Source organism: Euprymna scolopes, chromosome 45, assembly GCF_053919585.1.
Source record: "Euprymna scolopes isolate OS-2025 chromosome 45, ASM5391958v1, whole genome shotgun sequence".
Taxonomy (NCBI): Eukaryota; Metazoa; Mollusca; class Cephalopoda; order Sepiida; family Sepiolidae; genus Euprymna; species Euprymna scolopes.
Window position 1 is genome coordinate 36520235 of NC_136526.1, and position 22921 is coordinate 36543155.

The window sequence follows — 22921 nt, forward strand, 5'->3', positions numbered from 1 at the left end:
TCAAATAATTCCACTTATTCATATAGGTAACCAGATATTTCGCATCTACGTAGAGTTCAGATCGACTCTGTTTACGTTTTCGTTTTGATAATAAGAAAACTATGGAAGACCAAACAGGCCAAAAAAACTTATTTTTCAGTGACGAAAATTTCAATGTATTATTAAGCTGAGGCTGGCCAGTACCAGATGGGTGACCATTTGTATGAGTTTGGTTTTTAATGTGTATGTGTGTGGGGGCTAGGCTCCCCAAAATGGGGGGGGGGCAATTTAAAGCAGAATAAAAAAAAATTATTTCAGCGCGTTTGGTCCACCGTAGTCGAAAGGCGGCAAACGTTTTCAAACGGGATCGAAAAAAATGATGCTATTTTTAACACAAAGGGCACAATATTTATCGAATTTTTTTTTTTTTGTATCGATTATTCAAAGCATGCCCTGTTTAATAATGGTCATGCATTATTCGGCTCGCTAAAAAAAAATTGTTAATTTATTTATCAAAAATTTTAAAATGGCTTTTTTCGTATAAATATTAAAAAAAATTTTTTTTTTGTTTTGCTTAACTTAAATTAATTATTTTACTTAACATATTCACCGAATTTCACACTTCAAAACTCAAAAGCGGGATAATTAAACACAATCGAAGTTCTGATATTCAGACGTCAAAATAAGGTATGCAAACAATTTTTTTTTTTTTTTTTTTTTTTAATCTATAATTCTGTCCGTTACAACAACACAATATGTTTTGTTCAGTTTCAGATGATTATTTTAAGCATATTTGTTCCCACTTCAAAACAAGGGGGGGGTTTGTAAGCAAAAAAATATATATATAAAAATATCGTTTATGAAAAATAAGTACACTGTTATAAAGTTCATTCTTCTCCTAACAATCGCTGAAAATTTCGTATTGATCGGATAATTACCTGATTTTTGGTAGATTTTTAAAAAGACGGTCCGTCAAAAAGTACTGACCTGCCCCCCCCAGTTTTGGCGGTGCCTAGTTTAATATCATAAAAATTAAAATTACTTGCCTGCAACAAATTAAACTTTGATATTCGTTCATATCGTACTTGAATACTTTTAAAAATCAACTTCTTAAAAGGTAAACCTTACCAACAAAGTAAATAAAATGTGTGGAAATTTTGGTATTAGTATACTTATTGCTCCATGATGAAAAAAAAACAATGTTATTATTTAGAAAGCCATTGTTTACATGGAGAGAAGGTGGTGTTTTGTACTGTGCCGATTTCCAATCGTCACAAAAGGGAGGGGATGACCTTAGCAAGGAAAAAAAAAATAATAAAGTGATTTCACCTAACAACGGCAACCGATGCAGAAGAGAAAATAAGAGAATACCTTACCTTAATTTTCTTGCAACAGATTGCCGATGTTGCGACCTCGTGTAATAAACTCCTGTACCAAGGTCCGGTAATTTTCAGGGAAATAATAACAATAATAATAGATCCGAAAGGATCTTGATAGGGAAATGCAACGCATACAAAAAATAATGCTTTGAGCTGTGAAAGGAAAGAAGAAAAAAATAGCAAAAAACGTGTGCACCAAGCCCCTTTTATGGCCGACTAGTGCCATGTGACATTGATTGCAAATAAAAATAATCCTTAGCAAGGCACTCGCTTCTTAGTCTCAAGCATCTCCGTCAGAAGCTGCAGGAAGGTGAGTACCATAACTTTTTCTGACAGTACCTATTCTGTACTTTAACCTTACGATTTAATAAAAACAGATAATATAAAACTTTAATTAAAACTGAAAATTCTGTTTAAAAAATAGCACGGATCAATAAGTGCACTAGTACCAAAATTCTGTTTAAAAAATAGCGCGGATCAATAAGTGCACTAGTACCAAAATTCTGTTTAAAAAATAGCACGGATCAATAAGTGCACTAGTACCAAAATTTTTACTTTCTTTTCACCTAAACACTTTCAAAATGACAACTTTTATAGGTTTTCCGAAAACAAATATCACATGCAAATTTGGGGCAGACAAGTAGTTTTCTGGATATGAAGACGTTTTTTTTTCCAAGGTATTACTTAATAAATGTCAATGGAAAAAAAACATGGCAGTCAGTGAAAACATGAGGGATTACGTTGAATAATAATGGTCTTAATATCTAGAAAACTACTTGTCTGCATTTAATTGTGGAAAAAATAATGCCAAGAAGCAGGTGGAGATCCAAGAAGGTTGGTTCTACCCTAAGGTGTCTTTGACTCTGCCATTTTACGTTGTTACTGGGAGGAGTAGTGGGAGGCGCTGGCCCTTCGATATATATTGAGCATGCCTTGGGTCAGGGGAGTGGCTCATTGGTGCATGCCATTTCATTCGATAGAGTTCTGAGGGGTGCCAACGTCGTCCTTGGTCTGTGGTGTTCCGTGTCAGCCCAGTAGTTTCTTATATTGCGTCTATTCGTAGTATGTGATATGGTAGGTTGCTAGCAGTACCTTGATGAGCACTTTATCTGTTACATGTTGGTTGCTGACGTACATGCACCTTTCCAAATTTGGTAATGAGGTATGCTGTGGATGGGGGGGGCTCTGTAGGATGCAGGTGTCGTTGGTTTTTTTCGGAGCTTGTCCAACATCTGACCAGAGTCAATACATGGTATTCCTTCAATTTGCTAATAACTGACTCCCAAGTAAACTGAATCCCAATCATTTTCTAACTTTTATACCGGCCTCATCTCGGACCATCTAGCCGAACTCTGGTTGAAATTAAATTTTGGGTTTGTAATACTGTACACATAGATTCGAAAAAGTTGTCAAAAACAAATATATAGCAAATAAATGTTATCAAAGGCAAGATAAGTTACTTTTCTACCCAACTGGATATAATTTTTTGTGTTTTTATTCAGTGAAACATGTTTATTCAGCTCGAAAAGCATACAGTGTTTACCGATGTATTGGAAAATTCAAAATGGCGCCTGACTCTCTCTTTAACATGGTAAGTTCAGGAAAAGATGTTATAAATAATAAACTAGACAAAATACTGTTAGAAATTCGCTCAATATATGTTACCGTGACATAAGTTGACATATATTCAGTGTTTTTTTAATAGTATTTTGTCTAGTTTATTATTTATAACACCTTTTCCCAAACTTATCATGTTAAAGAGAGTGTCGGGCGCCATTTTGAATTTTCCAATACATCGGTAAACACTGCATGTTTTTCGAGCTGAAAAAAAACACAAAAAATGTATCCAGTTTGGTAGAAAAGTAACTTATCTTGCCTTTGATAATATTTTTTTGTTATATATTTGTTTTTTGACAACTTTTTCGAATCTATGTGTACAGTAATACAAACCCTAAATTTTCAACAAAATTTAAATGTGGTATTCATTTTCATCATACTTGAAAACCTTTAAAAGTCGTCATTTTAAAAGTGAGTGTTAAGGCAGAAGGAAAATAAAAAAAATACCAAAAGCACAAAATAAATAAAATTTTAAATTGCTTTGCTTGAAAAAAATGTGAACTGTTTCATTAGAAAAACCAGAATATCCTTATTAAATATTTTTTGAAATGATTTAAAACATTCGGTTTTCTGGTATTTTGAACATCAACAGAAAAAAAAAAGAAATAAAGGTTCTTATTTAGAATAATATTTATTTTAAAAAATGCAGAAAAATCTTTATTCATCATAGAATGAAAATATATTCCAAACAATTGTGTAAATTGATCACACTTTTTTTTTTTTTTTTAAATAAAATTTTTTGATGAGTCTGTGGATATGTGCTATGCCCTATTTATTTTTAGGATGCATTAAAATGTAAGGGAGGCAACTCGATTCAACTAACGTAATTTATTTATTTTTCCATATGTAACAATGGCTGCCAAAAATGCTAAATTACTAAAAATCGTTAAATTTTATTTTCTTCAATAAAAAAACTATTGGATCAATTTGTGACTTCTCGAATATTAATATCTTTATTCTGTGAAAAAAATGTACATAAAAATCCGTATTCTTGTTTTTTTTTTTGTAAAATAGTGTAATTTTAAATGTACACTGAAATAAATTACTTTTTGAATACTTAAGTATACAGCTGTTACAGTTCTTGTTATTCTTGAAATATTAATATTATGGTTAAATATATTATAAAGATGCCAACATTTATTTTAGTAAATGACATTTTTTAATAAAACCAGAATTTAAAATCTTCCTAAAATAATCTAACGAAAATATAGAACACTTAAAAGTTTAATTTTTAAAAATTTTACTTCATAAAATTATTCTGGTAATACTGCAGTTTAGTGACCTGAAGATAATGCAATGAAAACTTGTGTACAGACAATAAATAGTTTTATTTTGTTGTTAAAATCAAACACCTACACTGTAGCAGTCCCTAGATGCCGTAAAGCCTCCTACTCAAATAGCTTCTTTCCTTGAACTGCTCGACTTTGGAATTTCTTCCTGGGCCCCTGCTTCCCTGACTGTTCTGATATGTAAAAGTTCAAATGTAATGTGAACAGACATCTCGTTGCCCCAACTCTGTACATAGTATCTTTGCAAATCTGACTTAATGTCAAATCCTGCTGTAGTGGAAAGTAGGTGTTATGTTTCTATTCAGTTTGCAATCGTCAAGTCTTTATACACATGTTTATACGTTCTTTTATCGTCTAATGCTGTTTCTGTTCACCATTTTTCATTATCATTTTTGGCCTATAACAATAACGAGAGAAAAAGATCTTCAATTAAAATCAAAACAGAACCAACAAGTAGAAATCCAATGTTAACGCGTTAAAATACAAAATTATATACACTGCATACTACATATAATTGAATTCTTATTCTTCGTTGATGAAGGTTCTGAACTTTAGATGACTATAACAAAGCACATATGAGCAGGTGTGAAAATAGCAGCCAAAGGATGGATGGCAAGCGATTGTATTAGCAGCAGGAGCAATGTTTAAACACATATGCAAATTGGCAAGTATGCTCGAGCTTGCGTTTGAAGGAAAAAAAAAAAAAAAAAAAAAAAAGAAGACGCTACATGGTTGGTAAGAAAAAAGTCGACGCCAAAGGAGTCAAATGTGTAAAATGAAGGTGGGGGGAGCAATGAAGGAGATGAACATGTAAAGTGAAGGCGAGAATGGGCTGGCGTGCGTTTGGAAAAATAAAAAAAGAAACGCATTCTGTGTTAGATGGACTTGTTGCAGCGGGAGACTTTTTAAGTGGTGTTGAGACGGGAGAGTAACAGCAATAAATGTAAGTATATTTCAGGACAAATCAAAACAGAACCAACAAATAGAGATCCAATGTTCCTATTTACAATGCCTCCCCACGGGACAGAGTTAGACACCAGGGTCGTTTTTTAAAGTGGAGAAAAGGAACAAAAATAAAAATTGTCTCAGTCGTGAAGGATTTCTCCTCCACTGACAGAGAACAAGAAAATGAAGTGCAGCATCTGAAGAACAGATGGTATTTATTTGCTCCCCCACCGAGCAAATTAGGCACAAGGCCGATTTTTAATGTGAGGAGTGAAGGGAGGGGGAAGGGAAAAAGGGGACCAGCTCCCGAGAGGTGGGAAATGGGAGCTGGTTAATGGTCAGGCATGTGGGGTTGCCCCCACATCTGGTCTTTGCTAGTCATAGCTAGTCATAGCTTGCAGCATCTGCCGGAACAGATGGTATTTATTTGCTCCCTCACCGAGCAAATTAGGCACAAGGCCGATTTTTAATGTGAGGAGTGAAGGGAGGGGGAAGGGGAAAAGGGGACCAGCTCCCGAGAGGTGGGAAATGGGAGCTGGTTAAAGGTCAGACATGTGGGGTTGCCCCCACATCTGGTCTTTGCTAGTCATAGCTTGCAGCATCTGCCGGAACAGATGGTGTTTATTTGCTCCCCCACTGAGCAAATTAGGCACAAGGCCGTTTTTAATGTGAGGTAAAAACCAGCTCCCCTAAAAGTAGGCAAAAAGGGGTCACTCTGGTTACCAAAAATAATAATTGTCCCAGTATAGAGGGTTTCCCCTCCATTGACTGGTACAAATTATCTTAAGTGCAGCATCTGCCGGAACAGATACTACACTTTGATCTTGTCCTGAATACAAAATTATATACACAACATACTGCATATGATTGAACACTCTATTGATGAGCATTCTGAAACTTAGACTACTGGAGAGTTGTCTACGAAAATTTTACAGAAACAAATTTTAGTTTATTGGAACAATTTACAGTGGTTTGTAAGAACACGTCTGTACTTTTTTTAAAGACAACACCACATCATTATTTAATTCTTACTTTCTATTAATGAACATTCTAAATTTTAGTTTGATTTTACAATGGTTTGTAAGAACATATGGTTTATTTTAATTTAAACACCACCAAACTAGCATTTATATTACTTGAGCTCATATTACAAATTTCGTTTTTACTTTTTATTGCAATGCAGCAATTTTACATAATAATAATCATTTCGGTCCATTGAAATAGTTTACTGTTTTACAGCATATGTAAATAAGAAGTATTTATTTTCTTATAAAGAAAACACCTCAACGCTAGCAGTTTATTATTATTAATTAATCTCATTGCAACAAGTGTAAACATTGTTTTTACTCATGAGCAGTCAACAAATGTCTTTATATTCACATGCATGTGTTTATAATCTTTTGTTGTGTATTGGGATTTCAAAAAACGCCAGATATCTTGATTTAAGCAAAGTGGTACTGCGATTGTTAGTGTTTATTTAATAGAAAACTTTCTATGACACAAAAGAATGTTTGGTTCTTCATTATGATAGCAAAATTTTGAAAACTAAATATTGCATTTCTAGTAAAACCAATGGTATCTACTTAATTGTCCACTTGCAGTAATGAAAATATCCCAAAATTATGAAAAAAAAAAAAACAGAAATTTAATTATAAGAGAAAACGGTTTTCCAAAAAAAGTTGCAAGTTTTGCTTACATAATAAACTGAATAGCACACATCGTAGCGGGGGGGGGGGGTAATTAATTTCTGAAAAGTTAAAAAAAAAAAAAACTTCGGTTAATTTGAGAGAAATGAGTAATTTTTATTGTATTTACATTACATTTTACGAACAAATATGGCAAAATCATTTTTTCATTGAATCATGGAAATACCTGTTTATGTAATATTTAATTAATTGCGACATGACAAAGAGTTAACATTGCTTTTAGTTGAAATTAACATTTGAGAGTATCCTATACCTCTATAAGGCCACCATTCGCCCATGTATGGAGTACTGTTGTTACATCTGGGCTGGTGCATCTGCTGCTTGTCTCTCGCTCCTGGACAGGATTCAAAAGAGTCGCCAACCTGATAGGTCCTGAACTGTCATCTAGGCTTCAGCCTCTGTCCCATCGACGAGATGTTTCATCCCTCTGCCTGTTCTACAAATACTTTAATGGTGAATGCTCTGACGAACTGCAAACACTTGTACCTCCCCGACATAACTACCCCCGACAAACCCGACAAGCTACTAAGTCTCATCCCTTTACAGTAGAGATCCCTAGGTGCAAGAAAGCCTTTTACTCCAATAGTTTCTTCCCCAGAACTGCGGGTCTTTGGAACTCCCTTCCGGGATTCTGCTTTCCGAACTGCAATGATATGCAGAAGTTCAAGTGTAATGTTAACAAACATCTTTCTACTCCTCTCCCTTCATAATGACCCTGCTAATTAAGTCCCTGATAGTAGCCCCCTGCTTCAAAGTGGCACTGTGCCTTGTTTGGGGTGAAAATTGAATTTAAAAAAAAAAAGTAGTTATTATTGTTTTTAATGAAAGCTCAATTCTACAACTCAGATTTTGCTATTGCAGTAGAATCCCGGCAAACGACATTAAAATACAGTACAGTATATAAAACACATGTATATAATCAAATAACATAAACAACACCATAAGGCAGGGCAAATATCGTAACCAGGGGCCAGAAAAACATTTTATTCCATATCATAACCTGAAACGTATGGCTACCGTATCCTGGGGTTCTACTGTATAACGAAGAAGAACTGAATGTTTTTAGTTAAAACTGAAATTTCATATCAAATAATTGAGCCAGATAAGTATGTTAAATCAATATTACAGGGTTTATTTATATAATAAAGATTGGAATGTTAGTTTTAGCAAAACAAAAGTTAATTTAGAATAACAGTTGACTTGCAAACAAAAGGGTAGTTTTATACACGATTCAGTTTTAGTCTTAGAGTTAGACTCATTTAGATAGCCACCGCATTAATGAATGGACGGAGTTAGAATTTGCCGTCAGTCATGGAGGCATTTCGACTGGCTAGCTAGAGAAAATGTTAATGACAGAAGCCACTTATGTGACGTGTTACATTAAAGATGTGGATACACATCACACATTTCTATAGACTCTAGATGAAATCTATTGTTATGTACACACCATTCATATATAATGTTATCCATATGTTACAGGAACTGCATTTTATGTGTAAATACTGAGACCCACGCATTATAAATACACAAGTTACAACTAGATATGCACACAGACAACGTTTCGTGAGTGGCTGTGATCAACTCATCCAATCATTGGTGATTCTCTGTTTAACTAAGACGTTGGCCTTCGGGACAAGATCAAAGTGTAGTATCTGTTCTTTTGATGTTGCACTTCAATTTCTTGTTCTCTGTCAGTGGAGGAGAAGTCTTTCACGACTGAGACAATTTTTATTTTTGTTCCTTTTCTCCACATTAAAAAACGACCCTGGTGTCTAACTCTGTCCCGTGGGGAGGTATTGGAAATAGGAACTAAGACAAATCGAACAGGAAAGACATGAGATGTTCAGTTTCTTTAAGATTTTATTGGAGAAAATTAACTTAAGGAGAGAGAGAGACTAAAACTAAATTAATTTCTTAACTTATTAGATGGAAACTTGTGTTAATTTCATGTCTAATCATCCATAAATCTGTGAGTTTGACACCCATGTCCTCTGATTTTGTTATCGATTGCACCATAAATGAACTTCATAAAAAATCCTGAGAATTTGAGCAGTTAACGATTTTAGAGCATTTTTTTGTTTTTAAATAAATTAACTGAGACTAGCAGGACCTGTGGAAATTCCACAGGGGACTCACTCATATGTAATATATTGATGGTGGCATTCTGTAGATATTCAGTGTAAATGGAGATGATCTGATTGTAATTCTTTAGTTAAAACAGCAAAAGTACTTATCTAAGCTAGCAAGGATGCCCAGCATAGCTCGGTCATAAAGTACGCGTAAATATGATATTTTAATTCTTGCCGATTTCATATATATTATAGAGTTTATGTTCTATCAATTTTTATATATAATAAACTTGCGATTTCAAAAATAAAAAAATATATTCATATGACTTGGGTGCATTAGCTTGAATCGAAACTGAAACGAAAACTTATTAAAAAAATATATATGCATACATATATAACTTGTGTTCGTTTAGCTATAATCAAAATCAAAATTTATGAAGAATTCTTGATAAAATTATTTATAAAAAAATAGATTACAACTATAATGGAAACTGAAACCAAAACTTATGAAAAATTCTTGGTAAAATTATTCCGTCTAGCAGAAAAACACTATCATTAATTTCCCCCAGTCTTTATCTGTGCCTAAACCTAAACATAGATTCCATGAGCAAAGCTTCTTTCTTAGAACTGCACGCCTATGGAATTGTCTTCTGTTTTCCTGCTTTCCAGCTGACTACAATATGGTTGTCTTCAAGTCTAACGTAAACAAGTTTTTGATGAGCTGTTCCATATAAGTTAACAAATTTACCGAATTTCCATTACTAATGATTACTATATTGTCCAATTTCTACTGTACACTCTTTAACCCTTATTCTCGAGTGGTAAAAAAAAAAAAATGGAAGTTCATAACAATTAAATGACTATCACGTGGATGTAAGCATAATGCACAAAATAAATCTTGTTTTGAATATGATGTGACCCTAAAAATTCAGCTTTAATGTTGCTTAACTTTGAAGATTTGACATGGACTGGTGTGTCTAATGTGATTTTGCCATATGGTTTCGGTTAACATAATCAACTATTATACAAGATGCACAATAAGACTTAAAATGTAGTATAATTATAAAAACTGTGTATTAGAGGACATAAGGTTTGTCATGTGGTGTTCCTATTTGCTTACCTTAGGCACGTTTTAATATTTGAAAGCCAAACTCTTTTAAAGGAATTATTTAGAAGTGGACAATTGCTACAGTGAAGGACTTCACCATGACTGAATGAGACCAGAACAGATGAAGTGTAGTAGATTGTTTCTTGAATATATCAGTTTTGGACATGAAGTGACCCTAAAAATTCACTCGAGTATATTTTTGACCCAAGGAATCAAATCTGATGCCATGTACGTTTTTTTTTTACGTCAAAAAACTTGATTGAGTAAATTTTCAGAGTGACGTCATGTTTCTAAAAAATTGAAGAAAATGTAATCAATCAAATATTGCCAGAGTGACATCTCTGGCGATTTTTGCCAAACGGAAAATGCTCTAAATATGCAATCGTTTGGAGTTACATGCTCAAATTTTCAAGATTTCCTAGTTTTTATGATGTCCATCTATGGAGCAAGTGACAACAAAATCTATATACGGGGATACTCTCATGTGCAAGTAGTTTTCCACCTTCTTTGCAGCACCTTGGCAATGTCTTCAATGAACCAGGTTTACAAGAAAGTTATTGCGGTTTTTAACTTTTAAATTCAGATGAACATATCTCGGTTCAAACAAAAATTTATTGACCAAAATAAGCACCATCAAAATCAACACACTTTTGCCAACGCAAAACAAGTGTATTTATGCGAGTAACATAAAAATCTTACGTTCTGGTGGTGATGAAGTTGCTGAAGGCATTTTTGATATCGCTTAGTTTTCGAAGCATTTCTCATGCAGAAAGCTGTTGAGATGATTGAAAAAGTGGTAGTCAGTAGATGAGAGGCCTAGGGAGTATGGTGGATGATGCAGAGTTTCATAGCCTAATTTGTCCAACTTCTCTAGGGTTTAGCAACGGCATAGTCGTGAAGAATTGGGTCTTTTCTCTTGACTAATGTTGGGTGTTGTTATTAAAGTTTCTGATGCACCTCCATTTGTTTACAATATATCTTTGCTTTAATCGTGTCGCCTACATTACAAAAAGCTGTAATGGATGAGACTGGTCGCAAACCACCAAATAGCGTGACCTTTTAGGGCAACTCTGGCTTCAGGAAGTGTCGTGGAGCTCTGCTGGTGCCTAACCACTCAGCTTGTCATAAAGAACCCCACTTTTCATTGCAAGTCACAACCCATTCAAGAAACGGGTCGTTCTTGTTGTATCAAAGAAGGGAACATGACAATTCCTAACTACGTTTTTTTTGGTTGTTGGTCAATTCATGATGCATTTTTGTCTTTCCAATCTCTCAAGTGCTTGGAAATGATCATATACATTAAGTTTAATTCAAAAGTTCTTGAATCGTTGTGCATTCAACTAACGCTCTTAATTGATCATTGTCATTATCCAATGGCTGACCACTGTGCTCATTATCTTCAAGGCCACCACAAAATTTCTTAAATCACCATTGTGCTGTGCATTCAATAGTGGTTCTTTGACCAAATGATTTGTTGATATCGCAGGCTGTTTCAGCAACTTTTTGATCTAGCTTGACTTGAAATGAGAAAATTGTACGAATTTGCTTTTTTCTATCTTGTATTAAACGTTCTGAAAAGAAGACATAATTGTTTTAAAACAATTGTAATTTAAATGATTATGCTGAGCGAAAAAAGTTCTTAAAAATGATATATAAAGTAAAGGTATCATAACGAAAACTTATTTGAAAAAACATCATTTGAAATCAAAATTAAAAATTCGGCAAATTCTCAACCTATTAGATTGATGGATATTAGATTAAACATTGACTTTATTATAAACGATTATTTTTATTTATTTAATTGGTTGGTTGGTTGTTTTTGTTTTACGGCATATCAACCCTTTTTATTTAATGCCGAATCCAAAGATTTTGAAGAAAATTGTTTTAATAGAATATACTTGTTGTTTTCACGTCAGTTTCTATTTAACCCATAGTTGGGACCCTAACAGGTACTACCACTTCGGGTCAGAGTGGACCTGGGAGCAATGGTAATTAAAGGGTGGCTTCACACTCCCCAAAGCCCACAAGCTGGGGCCTCACCACTGGATATAGTTTAAGGTCATATCCAGGACCCCCATTGAGGGACTTTTACCCTCTGCAGGGGGGGGGGCAGTCGGCATATTCTAATGCCCCACCGACAGGGCTTTTATTTATTTGAATATAAATCTTGTTGAAACAAAAACATTTTGATGACAAAGATTTATTATTTTTTTTTTGTTTGCATATATGCAAAATAAATCAAATATTTCAATCAATACCTGACCATAGTCAGTTGAAACATATTTTTTCTTTGTCGTAGTAACAGAGAATGAGTTTTCTTGTAAATAGAGATTGCAAATAATATTTAGTCAAGCGTAGGTACATGGTGGCACATGTTTTAATTAAAAGCCTCCATTCAGTCTTGAATGACAAAGGATACCCACTGAAGGGGCAGCTGCGCATGTAATTGTGAGGCAAGAGTTGCGCAATCACCAACCACACCTCTCCTGAATCAGCACTGTTTGTGTCTATTGGAAGGAGAAGTCCAGGACGACTGGAAACAACGGTGAGATAAGTGGAGAGCACATACAGCACTCGGAAGTCCCAAATGGTTACCCATCTTGTACTGGCCAGGCTCATCGATCATCTGACAGGAACTGTTGTGTCAAACGTGATTATGCTGTGTTTTAAATAATAGAGCAATATTCTAGGTTCTTAAGAGACTAGGGAGTTGAAAATATCAAACAAAGATTATGAACTTAGGTTTAGTGATAAAGATTCATTATCTATATAATTAGAAACGGCTGATAATGGTGCAAAAAAAAAGATAGGGGTGACATAGTTTTGAAAGATGGTTTATCATAATTTTTTTTGTAACATTTTAGACTACTTTTTGATTGTATTTGAAACATTGACGCCTAAAGTTTATTTCCAAAAGGAAAAAATATTTGTACACATTAAAAAAAATAAGTTATAATAAAAAAATATTTACAAGACGACATTCAGAAGCTGACAAATTCAGCTAAATTTTAAAGTTAAATAAATTCATTGTAAAAATCCTTTGAAAGACAAATATTAGTTTTCTGGGTCTATTTCAAAGATAGTAATGTACAGTCTTAATTTTCTTGTAAATAGAGACTAATAATGTTTATTCAAGTGTAGATACATGTTGACATATGTTTTAGTTAATAAAACAATATTCTAGGTTTTTAAGAGACTAGGGAGTTGAAAATATAAAAAAAAAGATTATGAACCCAGTTTTGATGATAAAAATTTATTATCTATATAATTAGATACGGCTGATAATGGTGCAAAAAAAAAAAAGATAGGGGTGACATAGTTTTGAAAGATGGTTTATCATAATTTTTTTGTAACATTTAGGCTACTTTTTGATTGTATTTGAAACATTGAAGCCTAAAGTTTATTTCCAAAAGGAAAAAATATTTGTACACATGAAAAAAATAAGTTATAATAAAAAATATTTACATGACGACATTCAGAAGCTGACAAATTCAACTAAATTTTAAAGTTAAATAAATTCATTTTAAAAATCCTTTGAAAGTTAGTTTTCTGGGTCTATTTCAAAGATAATTAGTGATATAAAGTCCTAAGATATTGAATTTAATTTTAAAAATCACCTTAAATTAACCCCAAAAAGTATTAAGCCTTTGCTTAAGCAAACACAAATAAAGTCATCTAAGCATGGATTCTATGAAAACCAAAAATGTCAGGACGTTAAAAGGCTGTTTGAAGATGATGTCAGGGTCATTGAAGTGAGGTAGGGACTGCTGGTTCCCCCCCCCCCAGCTGTGCATCCGTACATTCCGATCATGAATGTTTGTATAATTTTCACCATTTTATAATTTAATTATTTTTCTCTGTTCCTGCTTTTAAATAAAATTTTTATTTTTCAAGATTATATTAAAATTATTTTACATCGAAATTTTCATGTTCATTCAAGCAAAGAAAATATTAAAATCTTACACATAAAAATCAAAAATCTAAAAAAAATGAAAACTAGAAATATATTTTGCAATTATAATTATTTTTATGTGAAAATATTAGATAAACAATGCTTAATTCAATGATAATATCGGTAGTCTGAGAAATTAATTTTTCTTTGAGTTATATCAAATTCATTAATATGGACTTTAAGGGCTTTTTCGTAATTTTCCTGTAAAAATTACTTTTTTTCCCCTTTTTATTGTTACAATTTACAATGCTTTATTTTCATAAAAATAAAAAATAAATTCATGCATTTTTTTTTTACTACAGAAAACCATAACTTTATTAAAGGTTTTTTTGTTTAACCGAAATAATACATTTACACTAAGATTCAAATAAAAATAATGGGTTCATTATATTACGTGATCATCTATATATATATATAAAAGCGAAAATGTATGTATGTATGTATGTACGCTTTTCCTTGATGTCCACAAAAGGCTTCTTTCAGAGAAGCGCTTGCTCGGTTCACAACTTCTTAAAACTTTTTATATCATCTATAAATTGTAATATCTCAGAGTTACCAACGGAGCACGCCTGTCAATTTAATTTTATTGACTTTCAAACATTAATTATTCCACATTTCCTGCATTGGCATGCGTTACATTCGGTTTTTGGTATAAAAAAAGTGAAACTCGACTCTAATCACAGGCCGTAAGCCAGTTGTCTCAAGAGAGCTAAGTAACTTTATTCAATGTCGATTTCGTCATATCAGATTGTAGCTTTCATTTCGCTCCTCCTAATAAACAGGGAGCGGGTTTTTAAAAACAAACAAACCAATTTATTCACCTCATTCAAAACTGTCCCGCACAAAATCGTAACTGCTGAATACCTATCGCCGTCATGTCAATCAAAAATACGCACCTGTTTTTTTAACACTTTACTATTTTCCAACTGCGTGTCGTGAAGGCTTCGGGTTTTTTTTTTCACATTTTCGCGTTTTTTTTCACATACCCCGAAAAACACCCGGCAACGCCAGGTACCCCTCGCTAGTTATTTTATAAATACTGAAAATTTAATTAAAATTGGTTAATTTTCTGGTTTTTGGTGAATTTTTAAGTAAATGGAGGGGAGTCAAAATGTATAAACATTTTGAGCATTGACTATTCCTTTAGCACATATCCATATATAATTATATATATATATATGGCATAATCATGTTGACACGTTTCCCATCAGATCACCGAAGTTAAGAAACGATGAGCCTGGCCAGTACCAGATGGGTGACCATTTGAGACTTCCAGGGGCTATATGTCTCTCCACTTATCTCGGCATTGTTTCCAGTCATCCTAGACCTCTCCTTTTCACTGGACTTGAGCAATGCCGATTCAGGAAAAGTGCGATTGGACATTGCACAACCCTTGCCATGCAATTAGATGCGCAGCTGCCCCTACAGGGGGTCTCCTTTGTCTTTCAAGACTGAACGGAGGCGTCATATCTGTATATCTATAAAAGTGTCTGTGTGTGTACATTTCCCTACGCAATAACTCTGTCAATTTTAAGTCTACAGACTCGAAATTTGATATACAGTGTACTGAGATTTGGGAAAATCTTTGTAATCAGTTTTCGGCCAGGAATTTGGCTGTTAACGGGTCAAAGTGCAATGATTTGACCTTTGAGAACTTTACCAAACTCCTCCGCCAATTTTGAATATGAACAATTGAAAATTTAGATATATGGTCCTTGGACATGAATCTAACTTCATAACTTGATTTGAGCCCAAAGAAATAAATGTTAAGGGGTCATAATAGAGGTCAAAGTTAAAAATAAAATTGACCTCTGCGGCCTCTACCAAATTATTCAGACAATTTCTGATCTAAGCATTTGAAATTTTACATAAAGCGTATTCAGAGATAGGGCAAGCTTTTTAATCAGTTTGGGTCGAAAATTTGAGCTACCAATATATAAATGTATGTATGTATGTTTGCATGTCTGCCTGAAACTTTCGACAGAGGTGACAGAGTTTCACAAGATCAATATCGTTTTGAAGCTCGACCCTTCAGACGACAAATACCGAAATATTGGCTAAAAACATTAATTTCTTCACTCTCAGCTGAGCATTTTTCTACAGGCAAGGGTCACTTTTTTCGCCGATATTTTCGAAAATCATCCCCTCTTTTCGATTGTCTAGCCTTAATTTAAACCTATGTCACTTCCGGTTTGATGGTGGTCGTAACAACAAAGATGCCAGGTTTTTTTCCCATTCTTTTCCTCCTTCACAGTACGGGTTTAAGCCTGCCTGCCTTCCTACTACCTATTTTTTTTTTTTTTTTTTTTGCTGAACACACACCTCCAAACACCCGGGCAATGCCAGGCACTCATGCTAGTATATATATAATTATTATAAAACTCTGTGGACCTTGCTTGTTTTCTTGCATCTTGTCTTTGATGATTAGGTGATATATATATATATATATATATATATATATATATATATATATATATATAGTTTCACAAAATCAAGAAAAAGATTGGATTGATAGCAACAAGTTCTGTATTTTCATTCAAGTTACAATTGTTTCATGACCGTTCAGACAATTTCAAACCTAATATCATTTGAAAATATTTACAAGAACGCCCTCTCTTCAGACATTGAGAAAACATTATTTAATGAATAATATGGAATCTATTTTCCTTTTAAGGAAAACCATGAAATAAAAATTTACCTATATTTCTTCCTTGAGTTTTTTTACAGTTTTTATGGAATTTTTTTTATATATCTGTAACCTGAACATAATAAAATTCAGAATATATATATATATATATATATATATATATATATATATATATATATATATATAGGGGTGGCTCAGTAGCTAAGGAATAAGGGTGGAACATTGTATGTTTTGGTTTTAGTTGTAAATGATGGTACCCATGTCACATATATTTTTTAATTTTGATCTCACTTTATGAGGTTTAATATAATAATTGATAGAAAATTGTCTCTATAATAATAAATACATAATCTATATGAATTATGTATCGTATTTTAGTGCATCTTAGGACCGGGCAATGCTGGGCGGCCTGCTAGTTATGTATAAAATTTAAAAACTTAAGCAAATATTTTATGATGTGTGTTTTAGTTAATAGATCTGCATTTCTACATAGCTTCGGTTATTTTTATATATAACTAGCGAGGGGTACCAGGCGTTGCCCGGGTGTTTTTCGGGGTATGTGAAAAACCCCCGAAAATGTGAAAAAAAACGAAGCCTTCACGACGCGCAGTTGGAAAATAGTAGTGTTTTAAAAAAAACAGGTGCGCGTTTTTGATTGACGTGACGGCGATAGGTATTCAGCAGTTAGGATTTTGTGCGGGACAGTTTTGAATGAGGTGAATAAATCGGTTTGTTTGTTTTTAAAAACCCGCTCCCTGTTTATTAGGAGGAGCGAAATGAAAGCTACAATCTGATATGACGAAGTCGACATTGAACAAACGTTACTTAGCTCTCTTGAGATAACTGACTTTCGGTCTGTGATTAGAGTTGAGTTTGGCTTTTTTTAATACCGAAAACCGAATGTAACGCATGCCGGTGCGGGAAATGTGGAATAATTAACGTTTGAAAGTCAATAAAATTGAATAGACAGGCGAGCTCCGTGGGTAACTCTGAGATATTACAATTTATAGATGATATAAAAAGTTTTAAGAAGTTGTGAACCGAGCAAGCGCTTTTCTGAAAGAAGCCTTTCGGGGAAAAGCGTACATACATACACACATACATTTTCGCTTTTATATATATAGATGAATTATAAAACATTTTTTTATATTATTTTTATTTATTTATATATTAAATACTTGTTTTGATATTTATATATATATATATATATATAATGTTGATTTCATGACTATCATCCGTAAATTATAGACATTTTTCTCATTGTCGTACAGTAACAACAAATGCCGACAACAAACAACCACTTTGTTGTAAATAAAGACTGCAATAATGTCTAGTTCAAATGTTGGTTCACATTGTCATGTGTTTTTAGATATGTATTTCTACATAGTTAGAAAAAGCAGAAATGTTAAAAAAAAAAAGAAATTCTGAATTAATGTCTTAAACATATGATTTAAATTTCATTTAAATCAGTTATACATAAGATTTAAGAGGTTTCTATACCCATGAGTCACTTAAAAATGAGAGCACATTCAGCAGATAGAGGGTAATACTGAGATCTGTGATCACTTCCATTGTTTTTGGCAGAAAATTTTATACAGGAGTTAAAGTTTAAACAAATACAATCTATTTAAGTTTTAAGTGGGTTATGCCCTTAAAGTCCCTTTAGAGGTACACTTATTGATTTGGTTGTTTTAGAGTTATCAGCCATGTTTCGGGTTAATCTCGAATCCACTAATTTTGTAAAATGGTCTTATGCTTCAGTTTGTTTATATCTTCACATATTTATTCATGGAGTTGGGTTTGGTTGCCATGTGTTTTAGATAATAGATTAATTCGATCATTTAATTATAGACATTTTTTTCTCTTTTTTTTTCTCATTTTCGAATGGTAGAAACAAATGTTGATAACAAAAAACCGCATTGTTGTAAGTAATATTTATTTATTGTAAGTAATATTTATTTATTGTAATATTTATTTATTGTAAGTAATATTTATTTGTTGTAAGTAATATTTATTTGTTGTAAGTAATATTTATTTGTTGTAAGTAATATTTATTTGTTGTAAGTAATATTTATTTTTTGTAAGTAATATTTATTTATAATTGTTGTAGGTAATATTTATTTCAAATGTAGGTTCGCATTGACATATGTTTTAGTTATTAACTAAAACACATGACAATATACGCAACCTGCATGAATTATCATATTTAAGTGTATCTTACTGACAAACTGAAAAGGCAGTTCTTCAGGGCAGTGGTAGAGTCTGTCCTTTGTTTACGGTGCTACAACCTGGACACTCACCAAAAGATTGGAAAGAAAACTAGACGGCATATACACCCGTTTATTACGAAATAAATGTCTGTTTATTTTGTAATAATACCTTGTTTTTGGTTTCAAACATATACAATACATATTTATTTCATTTAAACTCAACCAGCACTTCTAAGGAACAAGATTTCTTAAATAAAAATGTTTATTTAAGTTTTAAGTGGGCTATGCCCTTATAGTCCCTTTAGAGGCCTGCTAGTTATGTATAAAATTTAAAAACTAAAGCAAATATTTCAATCAATTTGCGTGAATAATAGACATTTTTTTTCTTTTTTCTCATTGTCATACAACTATAACAAATGCCGACAACAAGCAACCACATTGTTGTAAATAAAGACTGCAGTAATGTCTATTTCAAATGTAAGTTCGCATAGACATGTGTTTTAGTTATTAACTTAATTACATGACAATATACGCAACCTGCATGAATTATACTATCATAGTTAGGTGTATATTACGATTGGGCAACATCAATATTTCTACATAAGTTATTTTTATAAAAATGTAATGAATTGTTAAATACTTGTTTTGATATTTATAGATATAATGTTTTGATATTTATAGATATAATGTTTTGATATTTATAGATATAATGTTTTGATATTTATAGATATAATGTTTTGATATTTATAGATATAATGTTGATTTCATGACTGTCATCAGTAAATGATAGATATTTTTTCTAGATGTGTTTTTATTTATTGATGTGTTATTTTACATAGTTTGAGTTATTTTTATATTTAATGAATTGTCAAGCATTTGTTTTGATATTTTTTTTATTTGTTTACAGATATAATGTCGAAATCATTTTCCTGTTCAGTTTGTGGATCGTCATTTACAGACAGATCAAATCTAAATCGTCACACACGTATCCACACGAAGGAGAAACCATTTTCCTGCGAAATATGCGGCTATTCATTTTCCCGCAAACAACATTTCATTACACACCAGCGCGTACACACGGGCGAGAGACCATTCTCCTGCGAAACATGCGGATCCTCATTTTCGGAGAAATCAAGTCTGGCGAAACACATGCGCGTACACACTGGGCTGAAGCAATTCTCTTGCAGCCTATGTGGATCTGCGTTTTACGAGAAGTCGAATTTAAACACGCACATGCGTGTTCATACTGGGGAGCGGCCATTTTGTTGCCAAGTATGTGGGTCTTCATTTGCTGACAAATCAACGTTGAAAAAACACGTCCGTGTACACACTGGGGAGAGACCGTTTTCCTGTGGAATCTGTGCATCTTCATTTGCTGATAAATTTACACTGAAAAAACACATGCGCGTACACACTGGGGAGAGACCATTCTCCTGCGGAATCTGCGGATCTTCGTTTTCCGAGAAATCAACGCTGACCAAACATATGCGCACGCACAGTGGGGAGAAACCGTTTACGTGCGTAATCTGCACAGCATCGTTTTCGGTCGAAACAACATTGAAAAAACACATGCGTATACACACCGTGGGAAAACCTTTTTCCTGTGTAAAATGTGTATCTTCATTTTCTGAGAAATCAAGTCTGACAAAACACATGCGTATTCACACACAAAGGGATAGTTAGAATCTCAATCTTTTACCGCCAGAAACTCAGAAAGCTTTCTACTCTAATAGTTTCTTCTCTTGAACAGCTAGACTTTGGAATTCCCTTTCTACTAGTTGCTTCCCTGACTCTACTGATATGCAGTATGATTTAAACATAATGTAAACCAACATCTTGTAAATCTTTTCTAGGCATGGTCCCAAATTGTAACCCCTTATGTCAAAGTGGTGATATGCCTTGTTGAAGGGGGAATGTGAATGAAAAAAAAACCCACAAGTGACGGAAGTAAGCATGCAACTGATGCATGAACATAAACAAACCTCCTCATTAAGTTGTTGAATCATGCATAGACCTGTACTTTGAAGACAAGTTGAGCTGACAAGTCAAAAGACAAGTTATAAGAGTAAGAAAGGTTGCCTTTCTTTTTTGAAAGGCGGCTTGAAAGTACAATTTGGTGGTAAAGGGTTAAAAAGAGCCGTGGGTCAGAATGTATGAGATAGGTGAAAGAAATAATAAGAAAATTTTAAAACATAGTTAGCAACAATTGTCCTGTCAATGATGTGTACTTTAGTATATTAAATATTATAATAATATACTTAAGTCATATATATATATATATATATATATGATGAAAGTAATGGAAACAGTATTCCGACAAAATAGAGAAAAAAAAAAAAGGAACAAACCGTATTATGTGTTCATCAACGTTTCGTCTTTATTTCGAGACTTCCAGAGGTTTGTTCCTTTTTTTTTTTTTTTTTTTTTCTCTCTCTCTCTCTCTCTCTCTATATATATATATATATATATATATATATATATATATATATATATATATATATATAAAGTTAAGCAGAATGAAAACAGCAAAGATGTCAGAAGGTTGATATTCAAGGTTCATAAGAACATGAAATAAATGACGTCTCAGTCTACTTAAGTCTTAAGTATATGTATGTTGGGGGTGAATGTGAATGAAAAAAAACCCACACATGATGGAAGTTAGTGTAAATGATGCATGAACATAAACAAACCTCCTCATTAAGTTGTTGAATCATGACCTGTACTTTGAAGAGCAGTTGAGTTGACAAGTCATAAGAGTAAGAAAGATTGCCTTTCTTTTATGAAAGTACAATTTGGCGGTAAAGGGTTAAAAAGAGCTGTCGGTCAGAATGTATGAGATAGGTGAAAGAAATAGGAAAATTTTAAAACGTAGTTAGAAACAATTGTACTGTCAATGATGTGTACTTTAGTATATTAAATATTATAATAATATACTTAAGTCATATATATATATATATATATATATATATAAATAAAGTTAAGCAGAATGAAAACAGCAAAGGTGTCAGAAGGTTGATGTTCAAGGTTCATAAGAATATGAAATAAATGACGTCTCAGTCTACTTAAATCTTAAGTATATGTATGTATATATAAGTCTATGTATGCATATATGTCTATATATGTATATATAAGTCTATATGAGATAGGTGAAAGAAATAGGAAAATTTTAAAACATTGACAGGACAATTGTTCCTTCTTAAGTCATATATATATATATGTGAAGCAGAATGAAAACGAGTAACAAATGTGTAAAATGGGTTTATATTCAAGGTTCATTAGAATACGGAATAAATGATGTCTCAGTCTCCAGGTTTTTATACTTAAATCTATGTGCATATATATATATATATGTATGTATATATATAAAGTTATGAAAATATATATGGCAATTAAGCTACACATAATATTTCACATTTCTTCCTGGTGAGAATTTGTCAGGCTTATGTATAAGCCTGACGATATCTCACAAGCATGAAACATGGAATATTCTGTATAGTTTTGTCATATATATTTCCATAACTTACTACCTAGCTCTCCCTATGTATTGAGCACTGTTGAACTAAACACTGAAAAGTAATGCATAAAATAATACCTTTCTATATTAATTTATGTGATTAAATGAACTAGTATATATATATACATACATATATATATATATATATAAAGAATAAAGCAGAATGAAAACAAGTAACAAAGGTGTCAGAAGGTTCATAAGAATATTGAATAAATGACGATCTCAGTCTACAGATTTATATCAATCCATTGTCATTTCAAATGATGACCAGTTAAGTTGGTAAAAATTTTAGACTTAGATTGTAATTTATTATAATTAATAGACAAGCTGTTAATAATAGTTAGGGAATCTGGATGAGGATGAAGGTTTGAGAGTGCATCATATTAAGTAACCATTTTTGTGCAGAATATTTTCGGTCGACACAACATAGAAAAATTACACGCGTGTTAAAACAAACTGACAGTTAGAATCTTAGATCTATCGGATATAAGTGAACATTTAGAAAA

The 22921-nt window shown here is 32.7% G+C and overlaps 1 protein-coding gene across 2 annotated transcripts in view; it reads left to right on the forward strand.

Moving 5' to 3' along the window:
• LOC145269438 (uncharacterized) overlaps window positions 1-21192 on the forward strand; it is a 22269-nt gene extending 1077 nt beyond the window's left edge. The window contains exon 2 of one of the 2 annotated variants that reach the window (XM_080125116.1): window positions 19809-21192. In XM_080125116.1, coding sequence (XP_079981242.1) covers window positions 19814-20584 — 771 coding nt within the window. In that variant the 5' untranslated portion in view covers window positions 19809-19813 and the 3' untranslated portion in view covers window positions 20585-21192. The remainder of the gene's footprint in view (window positions 1-19808) is intronic. The other variant, XM_080125115.1, reaches the window with a different exon arrangement.
• Window positions 21193-22921: the final 1729 nt, after the last annotated feature.